At 53.9% G+C, this 18,831-nt stretch overlaps 1 protein-coding gene across 1 annotated transcript in view; it reads left to right on the top strand.

Moving 5' to 3' along the window:
• LOC144951292 (uncharacterized) overlaps nucleotides 1-18,831 on the top strand; it is a 273,910-nt gene that overhangs the window by 96,436 nt on the left and 158,643 nt on the right. Inside the window, 4 exon segments of the mRNA XM_078881487.1 lie at nucleotides 4,017-4,160; nucleotides 8,534-8,797; nucleotides 14,250-14,384; nucleotides 14,762-14,893. Coding sequence (XP_078737613.1) covers nucleotides 4,017-4,160; nucleotides 8,534-8,797; nucleotides 14,250-14,384; nucleotides 14,762-14,893 — 675 coding nt within the window.

The raw sequence follows: 18,831 nt of genomic DNA, 5'->3' as shown, positions 1-18,831 counted from the left end.
ATGGGGTAGAGAGAGAGGGGGTAGAGAGAGAGGGGTAAGCAGGACGAGCAGAGCGTGATTCTCCGTCTTGATGTTTGTGTCTACGACGAAAGTAGTGCAGTTTTATTTTGTTTCACAATCGGAAAATACGTAAAATATTTCATTTGAAGGGGGGGGGGGGAGCACATAAAGCAAAGTAATGGAAAAAAAACAAAAAACCGAAATGATGAAAGAAGCAAAGTGCCGACTAAACCGAGCATCTTCTTGTTTCCTCTGATCTAAAAAAAGAGAGAGGAGAGAGCCCTCCCCACCTCCCTCCCTCCATCCAATCTCCCTCCTTCACTCCCTACCTCCCCCCCTCCCCTTCCTCCCTCCCCTCCCTCCCCCCCTCCCACCCTCCAACCTCCCTCCCCCCTCCCTTCCCCCCTCCCTCCCTCCCTCCAACCTCTCTCCCCCCCCTCCCTTCCTCCTCCCCTCCCTCCCTTCGACTTGGGGGGTGCCGACACGAATATCCGCGCGCGTGTGTGGAGGAGGCGGTGGGGAGGTGACCGCCTGCGTGTGTGTGTAGGTGCTTGCGAACAGCACTTGCCCCCCAGGCAGTCTGCCGAGGCTATACGGGGGACCTTTGTCTTTGTGTGCGTGCCGTGTTCCTCTGCGGACTTCGTGCGCCGAGCGAGAACTTTGGGCGCCGTTCCCCGCCGAACAACGAGGACCAGTTTCCACTGACAAGCCCCCCCCCCCCCCACTGCAACACGTGCCGGCAACGTGGGCCCCGTGTGGATTTTGGGGGGGGGGGGAGGGGCGGCGGTGGGGGCGGGGGGGCTGTGACCTTCCCACCCCCCCCCTCTGGAAAATCCTCCTCCAAGACGCTTGTCATCAGGAGGATCCTGCCAAGTTCTCTTGCGTTCGGGGGCGATGGCGAAGCTTGCTGCGTGCAGCAAATGTCCCCCCCCCCCCCCCCGGTGTGGGTCTGTGTGTGGCATTCCGTGTGTGGAGTTCCTCCCTCTCTCTGCGCCCCCCCCCACTCTCTCTCCCCCTCCGCCCCCCCTCCCACTTTCTCTCCCCCCCCCCCTCTCTCCCCCTCTCTCTCTCCCCCCCTCTCTGTCCTCCACCTCCCTCTCTCTGCCCCCCTCCCTCTCTGCGCCCCTCCCCCTCTCTCTCCCCCTCCACCCCCCCTCCCACTTTCTCTCTCCACCCCCTCTCCCCCCTCTCTCCCCTCTCTCTCCCACTCCCTACCCCCCCTCCCTCTCCGCTCCCCTCACTCCCCCCCTCTCCGACCCCCCACTGCCCCCCTCCTCTCACTCTCCCCCTCTCTGCCCCTCCCTCCCCCCCCTCTCCGCCCCCTCCCACTTTCTCCCCCCCTCTCCCTCTCACTACCCCCCTCTCTCTCCCATCTCCCCCCCCTCTCCGCCCCCCCACACCCCCCCCCCTCTCCGCCCCCCCTCCCCCCCCCCCTTCTCCGTCTCACTCTCCCCGTCTCAGCCCCTCACCTATGCACAGTTGTTGATTCATAATTCACTCGAGTGTTTATTCATCCACGGCTCGCTCCCCCCGCCAATCCAAAGTGTTTACTCGGGATCGAGACCCCTCGGCATCTCTCCCTCCCTCTCTCTGAGAGACGCCATGCAGCACAGGAGCGCATTGACGCCAGGTCGCTCACAACGCCCTCGGCCGCTCTGCCTGGCTCCTGTGTTCACGTCCCCGGCACCACCTGGAATAATCCATCGCTCATCCAGCAGACTCGCACACAAGAGTCCCATTGACACGAACACACACGCGCGCACGCGCAGACGTGGACAGCCGTAGGTTCGTGCACACACAGACCCATTGACACACACACACACAGGGACACGGACTCACGCGGACAGCCGTAGACTCGCAACAATAATCGACATTCGCCACTAAGTCGCGGTGACGTCACCACGGCGCCTGTGCCAGGCTAGGTGCACGTTAAACGCCACGTGAAGTGTTGAACACCCGCCGGCAGGAGGTCATGGGGCAGACCCAGGTGGTGCCACGGGTCGACTGAGATGACTGGCCGATGCACCACCTCTGCCCCCTACTTTAAACTCACACAGACCCCCACACGCGCACGCAATGACTCAAATAAACAGCCGTAGACTCACAGAGACCCATTGGCACACACACACACAGCGACATAGACTCGCACAGAAAGACATAGCATCGCATATAGACTCACACACTTATATACTGAGACACGCATTCACGGAGACCCATACACTCACACAGAGACCCACTGACACACACACACTGACCTGTAAACTCACAGAGACCCATACACTCACACAGAGACCTACTGATACACGCAGTGACCTGTAAACTCACAGAGACCCATACGCACAATGCTCTCGCCGTTCTCCCTGGCTCTGTGTTCACGTCCCAAGCACCTGAAATAACCCATCGCTATGCAGCAGACTCGTACACAGAGACCCATTGACACATACACATATAGACATAGACTCACACAGACACAGACCCACACACACACAGAGACAGACTCACATAGACGCAGAGACCCATTGACACACACACAGAGACATTGACTCACTTAGACAACCATAGACTCACACAGAAACCCATTGACACACACAGAGACGTAAATTTAAGTAGAAAACCACTCACAAAGACACAGACCCATTGACACACACACAGAGACAACGACTCACACATAGAGACCCAGAGACTCACACAGAGACCCATTGACACACACACAGAGACCCATAGACTCACGCATATACAAATTTACACAGACACCTATGAACTCACAGAGACCCAGTGACACACCCAGTGATCTGTAAGCTCACATAGAGACCCATCAACACACACAGATACCTATACAACTCCCACTGAGACCCATACACTCACACTGAGACCCATTGACACACACTGAGACCCACAGACTCACACTGAGAACCATAGACTCACACAGTGGCTCATTAACTAAACCCTCACAGAGACCCAGTGACACACACCATGAACTGTAAACTCACAGAGACCCATCCACTCACACTGAGACCCATTGACACACACTGAGACCCATAGACTCACACTGAAAACCATAGACTCACACAGTGACCCATAAACTAAACTCTCACAGAGACCCATTTACACACACACAGAGACCTGTAAACTCACGCAAAGACTCATTGACACACACCGTGAAACGTAAAATCGCACAGAGACTCATACGGCCAGTGGAGAGCCACTGGGCAGGATTCCCTGAATGCCCCCCAAGCAGCTGGAATCCCATCACTCCGCAAATCTCCTCGGTTCCCCTCCCATCTCAGTCACGGTTGCGATGCTCAGCTCTCGGGGAGAACTCAGTCACATTTGACGCCGCGTATCCTTGCCCGGTTACGCAGGATCAGCGCCCGCAGTCACCCGCTAACCGGGACAATGTTTCCTGTAACCGTCCTGTACTCGGACCGCGATCTGTCTTGAAACTGCTCGGCCCGAGGTTTCATCGCTCGCGATTTGCCTTTTGCGCTTGTTGTGATGTCCGTGCCGCAGGTTCAGTCGCTCACTCTTCATCATTGGACCTCCTTTGCCAGTACCAAAATATAATAATGGGGTTTTTCCCCTTTGTTCTGGCTACAAAACTTAAACCTTTTTACGAGGATTCATGTCTGCATTCACCACAATACCTGCAGTCAAATGCAAACAAAAAACACTCTATGAGAATATATGCCATCCCTTGGTGTGGACCAATCAGTTTCAAGGACAATGCAAATATTATCATAGCGTGTTTTTTCTTTGCATTTGACTGCAGGTATTGTGGTGAATGCAGACATGAATCCTCGTAAAAAGGTTTCAGTTTTGTTGCCATAAAAAAGGGGAAAACCCTATTATTCGCTCACCCTTGTAACCAAGACACCTGTCCCCCCCCCCCCCCCGTGGTCTCTTGACTTGTCAACTGGTTTAAGCAACGTGAACTTGACTTGAATCTCTCCCTCCATCTCTCTGCCCCCTCTCCGTGTCTCTCTGTCTCTCTCTCCCTGCGTCTCTCACCACGTCAGGGTGAGATCCAGCAGTTCCTGATCATCCCAGACCACCGTGCCGCGCTGGAGTACTGCGACCGCTATAGCCCGGACTGCGACGCCCCCGCCGTCGCCGTCCCTGCCGTCGAGTTTCCCCAGTCCCAGGACCCCGACGACCCAGAGGTAGGGTCTGCTGTCCGTCTGTGCGTCCGTCCACCTGTCTGTCCATCAGTCCATCCGTCAAGCGATCCCATCTGTCTCTCTTTTGGTCCGTCCGTCTGTTTTGTCTATCCGTCCTCACGTCCGTCTCTCTCTCTCTCTAATTTCATCCATCCGTCATCTATTTATCCATCCGTCAATCTATCTGTCAATTTCTCTTTCAGTCCGTCCATTCGTTTGTCTGTCCCTGAATCCATCCATCCATCTGTTTGTCCGTCCGTCCGTCAGACAGGTCAAAGAACGAAGGTTTCATCCCCCGTGGTTGTTTTTTTCCCCTGCAGGTGGCCGATGGCTCTCTATCCGCGGGCGTTGCACCGCTCGCCATTTATCGTCAAGTTGTTTTTCTCCGGCGTGCGTGGGGGAGTTGGCTGTTGAAACGTTCACAAATTCGCGTGCAACGCCCCCCCCCCCCCCCCCCCCCCGTCGGGTGTTGTCGGACGGTTGTGCTTCACCGTTCTCTATTCTGTAATCGCTGAGCACAGGCCCCCAGAGCGTCTGAGTGGGTCAGCCGCAAACCGGCGCTACTGAGGGCTGGACAGATCGGAGTTGATACATATCTTGAATTGAGCAAGGGTTGCAAGACGCGTGGGGGTGAATAAAAAGCCTTGGCAATACGCGACGGAAATTTGTACATTCCGAGACGATAATTATTTTCTAGACGTTTGCAATGAACGCAACGGTGGCCAATTACGTAGCCTGCAACCATGGCCAATCACATAGCTGCAACGGTGGCCAATCACGTAGCTGCAACGATGGCCAATCACATAGCAGTAATGATGGCCAATCACGTCACTGCAATGATGGCCAATCACATCGCCACAACGGTGGCCAATCACGTAGCCTGCAACGTTGGCCAATCACGTCACTGCAACGGTGGCCAATCACGTAGCCCCAACGGTGCCGTGTCATTTCTTTCTGCTCGTGTGTGCTTGTAATTTGACCACAGCATGTGTTTTTTGCAGAAATGTCTGTTATAATGCCTTATTGTCGCATGTCAACACGCATGGGGCGAAAGCATGCATGTAATGAAATGTAGAATAATACCGTTACAACCGAAAGAGAATGCCGTTCGTAGACATTAACTGAACGTACGTCTCTCCTGCCCCCCCTCCCTCCCCCCCCCCCCTGCACGCAACACAGGTGCAGAGAGATGCGGAGAGTCGCGCGACTGCCGAAAGTTTTTAGTCTGGACTACACGGCCCTAACCCGAATAACACTCCGACGTGTCTCGTGTGTGTGTGTGTGCAAGTGACAAAAACTTTTGTTCCCCATGCTAATCGGAGGTGTCCTGGGGAGCGGCGGTAGGGGGGGGGGGGAAGGACAAAAACTTAAGCACGAAAAAGCCACGACGCATACGAGAGATGCTGGTACATCTCATCCGGGTGGTTATTTTCCACTGCGGAGCCAAACCCGAACCGTGCTACGTCGGCCTCGCAAGACGTCATCTGAATTTGGCTCGAGGGGGCAGGGGGGGGAGGGCAGGCAGGGGGCCAAGCAGGGCCAGGGGCTTGCGGGGCTGACGACTCGTATCACCCGCCCACGTGCTACTTTAGTCAAAAGAGGGTGGTTGTGAGAGACTGAGCAAGAAGGAGATGTAATGTACGACGTTTCCATCGTTGCGCCGTCCACAAACGAAACCCCTGTGGGTTTTTTGTTTCCTGCAGTTTCAATTTTTATTTTTTTTGCAACGGTGCGTTTTTGCCGCTTGAGGCTTTGCGGGCGGTGGGTTCGACCCCACCGGCCGCCCCCCCGTTAATACCCCCGGCAGTGCGTACCACGCGGGGATAGGGGGGGTGTTAAAGATGCCCCCCCCCCCCTCACCGTGACGTCGTTGGTGAAAAAGTGTAGACCACGTGGGTGCGCGTGCTGGCATCACGCTCCAAATTTTGCCCTATTCGATTTTTTTTTACCCAGATACCAAAGTGGCTATCTAGGTAAAAAAAAAAACCTCGTTAGCGCCACACTGGCCTATACGGCACGGGCTAAATTGTCGTCGTGGGGAAAACACTGGGGGAGGATGAGTCGATGACGCACGAATGAAACTGCGTTTGACACGGTGGTCAACGTCGCTAACCCCCGTGTGTGTCGCGCGTGTGTGTGTCCGAGCGAGTCCAACTTCTCTCCCCCTGATCCTCATGACCAACTGACCCCATAACCTCTCCCTCCCTCTAATCATCTCTACTCCTCTCTCTGCCCTCCCAAACTGAACCCCTCCCCCTGCCCCCGCAAACCCACGACCACTGTGCACGGCACGAGCAGCAGTATGGCGACGGCGGGTTTGAGTATGAGTACGGAACACCGTACGATGGTGTCGAAGCAGACAGGGAGAGAACGGCCAATCCGCGGGGACCCAGTAGGCGCACAGAGGTAACCGGAGTCGTGGGGCGGGGGGGCGGAGGGAGAGATGGGGGGTGAGAGGGGAGTGGGGAGTATGATATCAGCCCACAGAAGTTGGTTTTGAATCGCATCGGCCATCGATATAATGTAGTCGACCCTCGATTATCCGGGAGGCAATGGGCCGGAGTGTCAGCGTCGAGAGCCAGGTTTCACCTTGAGCGCTAAGCACGGCGCTTTTTTTCCACAATCCGCTCCGGTGGCCCACGTGAAGCAGAGGCTCCGTTGGGTGCCGCGTTCGTTCGACGCACACGGCTCCCCGCACAGACCCCTTGCCCGGAGCGCGACGTCCCGACGGCGTTCCGCTCGCTGCGCTTTACCCCGGGGAGCCGCAGGATGCGGAGTCCGGTTTCCCCGCTCCTGCACGGCGTTTTGCCAGCCGCTTTCCCGAACGATTTGAAGGTGCGCCGCCGTTCCCGACGGCGGCTGGCGGCTCGTGGGAGCGAAACTTCGGGCCTCGCGTGGCGAACGGCGGGCGCAGTCCGAAAAATGCGTCGTGGTGATTTTAAAATTGAGAACGATTTTAAACTTTTCAGTTAATGAACCGGTTTGCTTACCCCCCCCGACGACGACGAGCTTGCGGTCATGTGAGCGCACAATCCTCCGACCCTCGATGAGTGTGGCGGAGTGGCTCGTAATTGAACGATGTGAACCGATGCGCGTGAATATCTATAACACCGTCACTTTTATTCAACTCCTCCCGCGAAGCACGGCTGAAACCTGCGACGCGGATAATCGAGACAGCTTGCGTCATCCCTCTCGTTGTTTTACAATCGCATGCAGTGGTTTCTTAAACTCTGTGTACCTCTTGTGCCAACCGTTCAAGATGCAGGGTCCACCCCCCACCCGCCAGCTCCCTCTTGAAAGGAGCAACTATTGATATGATTAGATATATATATTGATAATAACGTGCAAACGTTCTTGTGTTGGCAGTTTGGCTTGGGAAAATCGGTAAAATGCGGGAAATAGTGGATGTTGGGCACAGTGGAGAGGTGCTGTATGGAGTGTAAGAAACCTGGGGCTCCACGGGAATTTAGTAGCAGTTTGCCGGGGCCTTCTACCCCTTCCGCGCCGCGTCTCCCTCCGAGCTTTGACTGATCATTACCAAACCCCCTCCCCTGCTAATTTTTTTACTCAGGTGCCCGCGGCCTCCCTTATCGCAGCTGAAGAACCTCCTGGGCGGGGGGGGTGGCATGATCCTGGGTGGCATGGTCTTCCCCTACTGCTCCTCCTCTCGTTCCGCTCTCCCTGTTTCCCTCTTTCTAGGTTGTTTTTCCCTCCTCCCCGTCTCTTCCCCTGGCCCCCCCCCTCCGCCCCCCACCCTCCTCTGCCCCCTCCCCACCCCCGCTCCCCTCCTCCCCCGCCCTCCCCCTCCACCCCGCCCCCTGCCCCGCCCCTCCCTCGTAGGTACAATGTGAGCGCGACGCGGTGTTGGCGCGCCATTAACGCGCTTCTAGTATTGCCGCAAGTAGGCAGGGTGATAAAAGCGCAGCCCCTGCAACCGCACGCTCGCAGCCACTGCCGATGGAAAGGGTCCTCCGTTAAATGAGAGGCAGTGCCAGAGAGCAGCCATCCACCCCACTCCACCCCGCTCTCTTGGAGGGCATTTATTTACTTGGCCTACTCTTCCAGGATGGTGTAACCCCACACTCTGCACCCCCCTCCACGATTGCAGTGGACGAGAGGCGGGTTCACTGCAAGAACTTAAGTCCTCAATTTGACCTCGCATTTGTGTTTATTTTGCGTGTGCGTGTTTGTGCTCCCCATTCTTGCGCCCAAACAAAAAAAATGTTAAACGTCCCTTCCCCTCAAATTTATACGCCCCCCCCCCCCCCAAAAAAAGATAAATTCGCCAACTAACGAACACAAATGCATGTACTTTACCCTTGACTAAAATTATAATAACCAAAAAATAAAAATTACAAATTTTAAATGTCCGCCAGGAAAGCGAGCAGGCCTCCGAGAGCCTTGCGACCGACGGGCAGGCCTCTTCGTCCGACCCCAAGGCGCCCGCGCGAAAGTCGGACGCGTCCGCGAGCGGCGGATCTAACAACGACAACAACGATGAGGGGAAGACGAAGAAGGGACGTGGCAGAAAGGACGGCGCTAAGAAGGGCGATAGGAAAAAAAAGAGGGACAAGAACAAGAAGAAGAAAGACAAGGCCGGAGGCTCTGACCAGGCCCAGGCCGATGATGTAGGCCCAAAGGTAGAATTTTGAAACGTGACCGCAGTATTTCTTGAGGGGAAAAAAACTAAAACTGGATTAAAAATATATTCTTAAGTTTTTTAAAATATAGATAACACGACGCCTGCAGTCACGAAATAATAAAAAAAATGTAAGCAATTACATTTTTTTTTTATTTTGGATATATTTTCTAATCAGTTTTTTTCTTTCCCAAAAAAATATCGGTCTCGGGACAAAAAACCCCCCCACTAAATCGAGATCTGTTGGCCGATTTCGCGACCAAAGATCTCAGATTTGGAAGGATCCGTGAAGGCTGATCCGATCGCAGCTTAATCGCGAGCCTAATTTCACGCCTCCAGTATTAACCGCGCGTGCAACAGCTTGATCCGTACGACGAGTCATTCTTACATCGTCGCTTTATACATTTTTATTTTACACACCCGTAAGCCTCTTTATCGCCTACTCCTGCCCATCGCCCTTTTCCTCTCGCGTATTAATGCTTCCGCCTCCGCCGCCTCCTAACGGACTAACCAACACTCTAACGACGCTCAAGCGGGCGAGAAGGAGTGGACATGGGGTTTTTTCCCCCTCATGTTTCCCCGCTACCGCTCGCCAGCCTCCTCCTCGTCCTCCTCCTCTCCCCACACCCTTCCCGTCTAACCCGCAAAGTGCAGCGCCGTTTGGGTCCCGTGCTAAAAAAAAATCTAAATCCGCATCGCGAGGACCTTTTGAAGGGAGGGTACGTGGGCGGCGGTGATGGGGGCCACTGTCGTTCTCGCAGCGCCGCAGGGGGCAACCCATCGTCGTCACGGCGTGGGGGAAGATGCCGTGGTCAGTGCCGGATTATCCTAGCGGCAAAAGTAGCTACATATGGCTACGGGCCCTGCACTTTCAAGGGCCCTATCAAGGGCTAAATGCTTTCGAGCTATAAATTCCGGTTGAGCAATTCTGCACTTGCTCAATTACTATAGTACTCTACCGCCTTTAACTTTCATGAACGACCGGGTGTTAAAGGTTGGCGATTTGTCGTATTATCTGGCTGTGTAGCAAATTAATTACTTTACTATGCAAGTGCAAAATTAGTGTTTTAATATTTACGTGTTCTCATTTTATTTAGGGCCCCTTTATAACGTCATGCTACAGGCCCCACACTAGCTTCATCCGGCACTGGCCGTGGTGTTTGACAGACGTGGTCGGCGGCGGTGTCGCAGTAGCAGGGCGAAGAGCGTGGCTCACCGTGCGGCTTTGCCCAATTGGGTCATTGTTTTGCGGTGTCATTTCTGCAATATTGTGTTGTTGTTGCAAATTTTGACCGGTGACGCCGGGCACACATGGCCTTCTCTATTTATGATTTACATCACAGGCTCTTACTCTGTGGACGATTGATGATGATGCCTGTGGGGCTATGTTAGTCCAGCTTCCAATATTGGTTCTCCCAAATTTCTGCGGTGAGCAAACCCATGACAGCTTCCACTTAGGCCAACACGCCCCATGAAAGTGACGAGCACCTTCAGAACAGGTCCTGCGCCAACAACGCCGATGTTAATTTACGTGTTTAGTAGCCCCGAGTCAACGATTGGGCCACACCAAGGAGGGCCATTTCGGTCAGCGGGAGTCGTTCGACCGTACTTCACCACGCTGCCAAAGGCGCTCGTGAAAGGAGCAGATGGCGTTGGTTCTGGCCCGGGTGACGAGTTAGTGCTGTGGAGATTCACCTTCAGAGGTGAGAACCAAAATAAATAAATAACCCCTTCTGATTTGGATTCACGAGGCGTAGACGAACCTCAGCGGGGAAGCCCAGGGTGGTGGTCGTGGTGGTACTGGCACAGCGGTAACGCTCGCAACAAGAAGAGCGCCTGGGTTCGAATCCCAACCTGGGCGCCTTTCTGCATGGAGTTCTGTGTGTGTCCCCCCCCACCCACTTCCCCGTGGGTTTTTTTTCTCCGGCTTCTCCGCTTTCCTCCCAGAGCTAAAAAAAAGCATGCACAGTGTAACCGGTATTGTCCAAAACCATCGCAACAATTGCTGATAAATGACACCGTGAATGACTCACTCAGCAGCAGTGGCAGCAGCAGTGGTAGCAGTGGGATCAGCAGTAGCAGCAGCAGTGGCAGCAGTGGCAGCAGCAGTAGCGGCAGCAGCAGCATCGCCAACTCCTGCAATGAATTGCAACTTGGCAGGACCCGCCGTGAAACGTCTTATTTTTCAGACACAGCAACGGGGGGGGGGGGGGGGGGGGGGATGAAGGGGGTGGCGGGCTTTCCTGGGTAAACATAAATAAATACATAACCAGCTGCACCGCCCGCCCGCCCACCGCAAAATAAAAATTAAGCGGCACTTCTACGGTTACAGGGGAGGCGTTGCGACCTCTGGGGGGGGGGGGTTGGGGGGAGGGTGAGGGCGGGTTGGGGGGAGGATCTGCTGCCCGCTGCCCTCGCTGACCAGCTCGCGATCTGCTTGGACCAACAGATCGTTGGCTCTGGCACGGTGGTGGCACCGTGCGGCATCGCTTGGCAATTGTTGGCCCCCGCCTCCGCCCTGTCCCCCCCCCCCGCCCCCCCCCGCCCTTGCCCCCCTCCCTCCAACAAATTACCTCTTCTGTTGACCATCGGTCCACTGCTCCATTTGTTTGTTTTGATTGTGCTTTTACATGGAGAGAGATTGTTGTTGTTGTTGTGGTGGTATTCGGGTTGTTTGTGAATCGTGGCGTTTGACGTCCTCGTGTTTTCTATATATTCTGCTGCGTTTTCTCTGTTGTTGTTGTTTTCTTCCTTCGCGCTCGGCCCTTCGATCGTCGTTCGACATTGCAGGGTTAAACGCGACGCGCATCCGACGGCGTTACGATCCGCGGGATACAAACGTCGTGTCGTCAAGCGGCCCCTCCTCCACCACCCGACGTGGCCGATCGTTCGCAATCAGACTCTGTTACTCGCGCTGCAGAAGGAGCAATCCGATGAGCCATGAAGCTCTTTTTGATAGATTCCCAGTCAAGGGGGGTGGGGGGGGTGGGTGTGGGGCACGGGGTCAGAACGTTACAACAGCAAACGATAAAAAACACGGTAGGCAAGTCGCTTACACAAATCGCTTACAAAGAATAAAACGGACACACACGTGGAGTTAGTTATTGACGGACGCGCTGTGTTTCTTGTTGCATAGACTGAGTGACTTAAAGAGCGGTTTTGACGAAATGTTGGAATTGCAGTCATATCGACGTGACCGAGCGAAATGTTCTCCAATGAAACGGTAGGCTGACTTTACATTTTAGGTTTTTTTTGATGCGGGTAGCGAAACTGGGACACGCACTAGGATACTCATGTACTCAGGATTATTATTATTATATATATAACAATTATATATATATTTTAAAAAAAATTACCGCACCAATTTTCCAATGTTTTAATGCTTGGATTCCGGCCACGCTGGGTAGGCCGTGCAGATGTTTCGGAAACGCATTTGGGGTGGGGGTGGGGGTGGAGTGCTCCCGATGTTATTGAGCGCTTGCCCCTCTCCCCCCGCCCGTACGGCGATCAAACTCTGGGCTTACGGACGAGTTCGCGTTGACCCAACCCGGTTCGCCACCACACCCCCCCCCCAATCGCGGTCCCCGGAGAGGAGCCGTTGTCCAGGCGGACGACGGCTCGTTGCGCGTTTCCGACAAGACGCAAAAAAAGAGAATCTCACGCTCGCGCGCTCGCGTCTTCGCTGAAAACTCGAAACACACGTCGCCTTGGCGACTTGCCTCGTCTGGCGATGGAATCCTTCGGAGTGTTTTTGCCAAAACGCACCGAAAGTCAAGGATTTTGCGCCGAGGCAGCGGTGCTTGCTCATGAGCCTGGGTTTAAGTCCAGGGTTTTGCAGCTGCCCATGGATAAACGCTTGAGTTCCACATCGTTGTGGGTCCATGGGTCACCGGTGACTCACACAGAGACCCATAGACTCACACAGAGACCTACACAGAGACCCGTAGACTCACATAGAGACCCATAGACTTACACAGAGACCTATAGACTCACAAAGAGACCCACACAGAGATCCATAGACTCACACAGAGACCCACACAGAGACCCATAGACTCACACAGACTAAGTTGTGATTCTAACCGGGTTCTCACGTGCAGTGAGTTGATGGTCTCAGCCCGGTCACCAAAAATCCGTGAAGCTAAAAAGTGTTTTTACGTCATTTGGCGAATAAACAAATCGCAGTGCCAACGCAGTTGCATCACTGAGCGGTGCGCGTTGAGCGCGTCCGTTCGACTCGCAGCTTTCGTCAGCTGAGGTCGTCGTGCGGTGTGTGATGTCACCTGCTTAGTCGTCCGTCGCTCCACCACCCAGCGGTATAGAGCCAGACAGATGCAGTTGTCCCATTGTCGGGCGAATGTGCCGACTGATTTCGGGGGGGGGATATTGAAAGTAAAGAAGCGGTGGGCAGTCTCATTTTGACGGCTCAGCGTGAGATCCCAGAGCGGAAGGGAATCTGACCCGGCTGACTTTCAGTAGCCATGCAGGCCCAATGCTTGACCGCTTGGCCCCATTTCCCCGTTCAGAGACGTCTGCAAGTAGCAGGCTGGTGGGTGGGTGGGAGGGTGGGAAGGTGTCCCGTTCACCGCTGAGTCTCGGAACTTGCGACCGGCTCGGCGCTAATTTGATCTAGAGAGGCGCGGCAGCAGCAGCAGCGGCAGCGCCGTTGTGTTTAAAGACGTCGCTACTCACCGCAGAGAACCGTGGCGACACGACCACCGCCACTCTACGATAGCCGGCGTCACCACTGTGCCACACGCCCCTCTCGCACGGCCTTGTGGGAGCCTCTGCACCGATCACGTTTTGATTTTATTTTTTCTCCCGATGACTTACAGATGCTGACTCGATACTCACATGCTCAGTGAATCTACTGCTCGAATGAGCATTGAGGCATTGATGCTCGTAGCTTGTTCACAGGGCTGAGCCAGTGGTTGATATTCCACATTCCTATGGCAGGCGTGAGTCCATCCATAGGTCATTTGATTTCCCCACAGAGAGCGGTCCAAATTTTATCGACCCGGAGGGATGATGGGTAGAGTCAACTCCCCCCCCCACCAACCAGGATGTGAACTCACGACCTTCCGATTGGCATGTCAGGTACTCCCCAAGTCCTGACCAATGCAGTGCCTTGACCCGTCCCGCCTGAAGCCCGTCCTAACCCTTGCACAGAGACGCATAGAATCACTCGGGAGACCGGTAAACGTACGCCGAGGCCCGTAGACCCAATAAACGAATCAATAAGTGACGCAATCGTGGTGGTAGCGACGCGCTCACGGTTATTGTGACGTGATCGCTACCCCGGAGGCAGCGATCGCGGTCGCCTCGCGAGCTGCGTCTGTGCGGGTTGCGGCAATGCGGGAACGAACCGACCGACTGACGAATTTGTGGGCGGAATGGAACGGGTGAACGCCGTCGTCTGAACGCCGTCGTCTGAACTTTGTCGTCTGTCTCGCAAGGACGATCCCTCGGCGCGGGCGGCTCCCAGCGCTAGCGAGGAGGAGGTGCTGCCCGAGTACGGCCGCTTCGTCGACGAAGACGACCGGGACTGGCCCAAACCCACCTTCACGGCACTCAACAACCGCACTTCACAGGTGCGCCACGGGGGGGCGGTGTGATGGGAGGAGGGAGGGGTCACGTGATGGTGACGTGTTAGTGACGTAACGATCTTGTTCAAGATTGTGGTTTTCATGACATGGTGTGGTGAACCGTGGTGATGATGGAAATGATGATGGTGATGATGATGGTGATGATTGCGGTGGTGGTGATGATGGTGGTGATAATAATGGTGATGATAATATTAATGGCGATGGTGATGATGGTGGTGGTGGTGATGATGATGATGGTGGTGGAGATGGTGGTGAAGATGATAGTGATGATGGTGATGATAGTAATGGCGATGGTGATGATGATGATGGTGATGATGGTGATGATGATGATGGAGGCCACCGGTCACTTCTCTTCGTGTCAGTCCGGCGGGGAGCAGCAGGGCTTGCCGGACGCTTTCGAGGAGGACTACGTGACGAGGAAAGACCTCGACACGGGATTCGACGAGTACACCACGGACTCCAGCGACTACGGCGGCGCGGGGCACAGATTCAACGTAGGCTCGCGGTCGCACACACGCACACACACACACCCACGCGGAGAATACACACACACGCGCACACACACACAGAATACACACACACACGGTGAGTACACACGCACACACGCAGAATACACACACACGCGCACACACACACAGAGAATACACACACACACGGAGAATACACACACACACACGCACACACACACAGAGAATACACACACACACGCAGAATACACACAAACACACGCAGAATACACACGCACACACACACAGAGAATACACACACACACGCACACACACACAGAGAATACGCACGCACACACACACACAGAGAATACACACACACACGGCGAGTACACACACACACACGGATAATACACACACACACACACGTACGCGCACACACACACGGAGAATACAAGGACAAAGATCCCGGGCATAGCCTGTAACAGACTGTTGGGGCAAGTGCTGTTAGCGAGTAGCACCTATGAAGGCCGGCACGGCACACGACAGGGTGGGCGGCCAGTTCAAATGTTCGTCACCGGGTGTCCGGTGGTGGTAGTGAGTGGGATTCCAACTCGGGTCGCCGGGTTCGTGACGCGCACATGAAGGACACCCGGTGACGAACATCCGAACCGGTCCTGGGCCTCCCCTAGGTCAATTCGGCCTCAAATGAGTACCCGGTGTGGCGTGTAAACATCGCCACTGGGGAGACCAAGGCGGCCGGGCGTGGGTGCTGGCAGTGCAACACAATCTATTGCCCTGCACACAACACAATCTGTTGCCCTGCACACAACACAATCTGTAGCCCTGCACACAACACAATCTATTGCCATTCACACAACACAATCTGTAGCCCTGCACACAACACACTCTGTTGCCATTCACACAACACAATCTGTTGCCCTGCACACAACACAATCTATTGCCCTGCACACAACACAATCTGTTGCCATTCACACAACACAATCTGTTGCCCTGCACACAACACAATCTATTGCCCTGCACACAACACAATCTGTTGCCATGCACACAGCACAATCTGTTGCCATGCACACAACACAATCTATTGCCCTGCACACAACACAATCTGTTGCCCTGCACACAGCACAATCTATTGCCCTGCACACAACACAATCTATTGCCCTGCACACAACACAATCTGTTGCCATGCACACAGCACAATCTGTTGCCATGCACACAACACAATCTATTGCCCTGCACACAACACAATCTGTTGCCATGCACACAACACAATCTGTTGCCCTGCACACAACACAATCTATTGCCCTGCACACAACACAATCTATTGCCCTGCACACAACACAATCTATTGCCCTGCACACAACACAATCTGTTGCCATGCACACAGCACAATCTGTTGCCATGCACACAACACAATCTATTGCCCTGCACACAACACAATCTGTTGCCATGCACACAACACAATCTGTTGCCCTGCACACAACACAATCTATTGCCCTGCACACAACACAATCTGTTGCCCTGCACACAACACAATCTATTGCCCTGCACACAACACAATCTATTGCCCTGCACACAACACAATCTGTTGCCCTGCACACAACACAATCTATTGCCCTGCAAACAACACAATCTGTTGCCATGCACACAGCACAATCTGTTGCCATGCACACAACACAATCTATTGCCCTGCACACAACACAATCTGTTGCCATGCACACAACACACTCTGTTGCCATGCACACAGCACAATCTGTTGCCATGCACACAACACAATCTATTGCCCTGCACACAACACAATCTGTTGCCCTGCACACAACACAATCTGTTGCCCTGCACACAACACAATCTATTGCCCTGCACACAACACAATCTGTTGCCATGCACACAACACAATCTGTAGCCCTGCATACAACACAATCTATTGCCCTGCACACAACACAATCTGTTGCCATGCACACAACACAATCTGTAGCCATGCACACACCACACTCTGTTGCCATGCACACAACACAATCTGTTGCCATGCACACAACACACTCTGTTGCCATGCACACACCACACTCTGTTGCCATGCACACAACACAATCTGTAGCCCTGCACACAACACAATCTATTGCCCTGCACACAACACAATCTGTTGCCATGCACACAACACAATCTGTTGCCATGCAAAAAACACACTCTGTTGCCATGCACACACCACACTCTGTAGCCCTGCACACACCACACTCTGTTGCCATGCACACAACACAATCAGTCGCCCTGCACACAACACACTCTGTAGCCATGCACACAACACACTCTGTTGCCATGCACGCAACACACTCTGTTGCCATGCACACAACACACTCTGTTGCTATGCACACAACACACTCTGTAGCCATGCACACAACACAATCTGTAGCCATGCACACACCACACTCTGTTGCCATGCACACAACACACTCTGTAGCCATGCACACAACACACTCTGTAGCCATGCACACAACACAATCTGTAGCCATGCACACACCACACTCTGTTGCCATGCACACAACACAATCAGTCGCCCTGCACACAACACACTCTGAAGCCATGCACACAACACAATCTGTTGCCATGCACACAACACACTCTGTTGCCATGCACACAACACACTCTGTAGCCATGCACACAACACAATCTGTTGCCATGCACACACCACACTATGTTGCCATGCACACAACACACTGTGTAGCCATGCACACAACACACTCTGTTGCCATGCACACACCACACTCTGTTGCCATGCACACACCACACTCTGTTGCCATGCACACAACACACTCTGTTGCCATGCACACACCACACTCTGTTGCCATGCACACAACACACTCTGTTGCCATGCACACAACACAATCTGTTGCCATGCACACACCACACTCTGTAGCCATGCACACACCACACTCTGTTGCCATGCACACAACACACTCTGTAGCCATGCACACACCACACTCTGTTGCCATGCACACAACACACTCTGTAGCCATGCACACACCACACTCTGTTGCCATGCACACACCACACTCTGTTGCCATGCACACAACACACTCTGTTGCCATGCACACAACACACTCTGTTGCCATGCACACACCACACTCTGTTGCCATGCACACAACACACTCTGTAGCCATGCACACAACACACTCTGTTGCCATGCACACACCACACTCTGTTGCCATGCACACAACACACTCTGTAGCCATGCACACAACACAATCTGTTGCCATGCACACAACACACTCTGTAGCCATGCACACACCACACTCTGTTGCCATGCACACAACACAATCTGTTGCCATGCACACAACACACTCTGTAGCCATGCACACAACACACTCTGTAGCCATGCACACAACACAATCTGTTGCCATGCACACAACACAATCTGTTGCCATGCACACAACACACTCTGTAGCCATGCACACACCACACTCTGTTGCCATGCACACACCACACTCTGTTGCCATGCACACAACACAATCTGTTGCCATGCACACAACACAATCTGTTGCCATGCACACAACACACTCTGTAGCCATGCACACAACACACTCTGTAGCCATGCACACAACACACTCTGTTGCCATGCACACAACACAATCTGTTGCCATGCACACAACACACTCTGTTGCCATGCACACAACACAATCTGTTGCCATGCACACAACACACTCTGTTGCCATGCACACAACACACTCTGTAGCCATGCACACAACACACTCTGTTGCCATGCACACAACACAATCTGTTGCCATGCACACAACACACTCTGTTGCCATGCACACAACACAATCTGTAGCCATGCACACAACACACTCTGTTGCCATGCACACACCACACTCTGTAGCCATGCACACAACACACTCTGTAGCCATGCACACAACACAATCTGTAGCCATGCACACACCACACTCTGTAGCCATGCACACACCACACTCTGT

This window comes from Lampetra fluviatilis, chromosome 61, assembly GCF_964198595.1.
Source record: "Lampetra fluviatilis chromosome 61, kcLamFluv1.1, whole genome shotgun sequence".
NCBI classification, from domain to species: Eukaryota; Metazoa; Chordata; class Hyperoartia; order Petromyzontiformes; family Petromyzontidae; genus Lampetra; species Lampetra fluviatilis.
The sequence above is the reverse complement of the archived record's forward strand: the minus strand, read 5'-3'. Positions and strand labels throughout refer to the sequence as shown.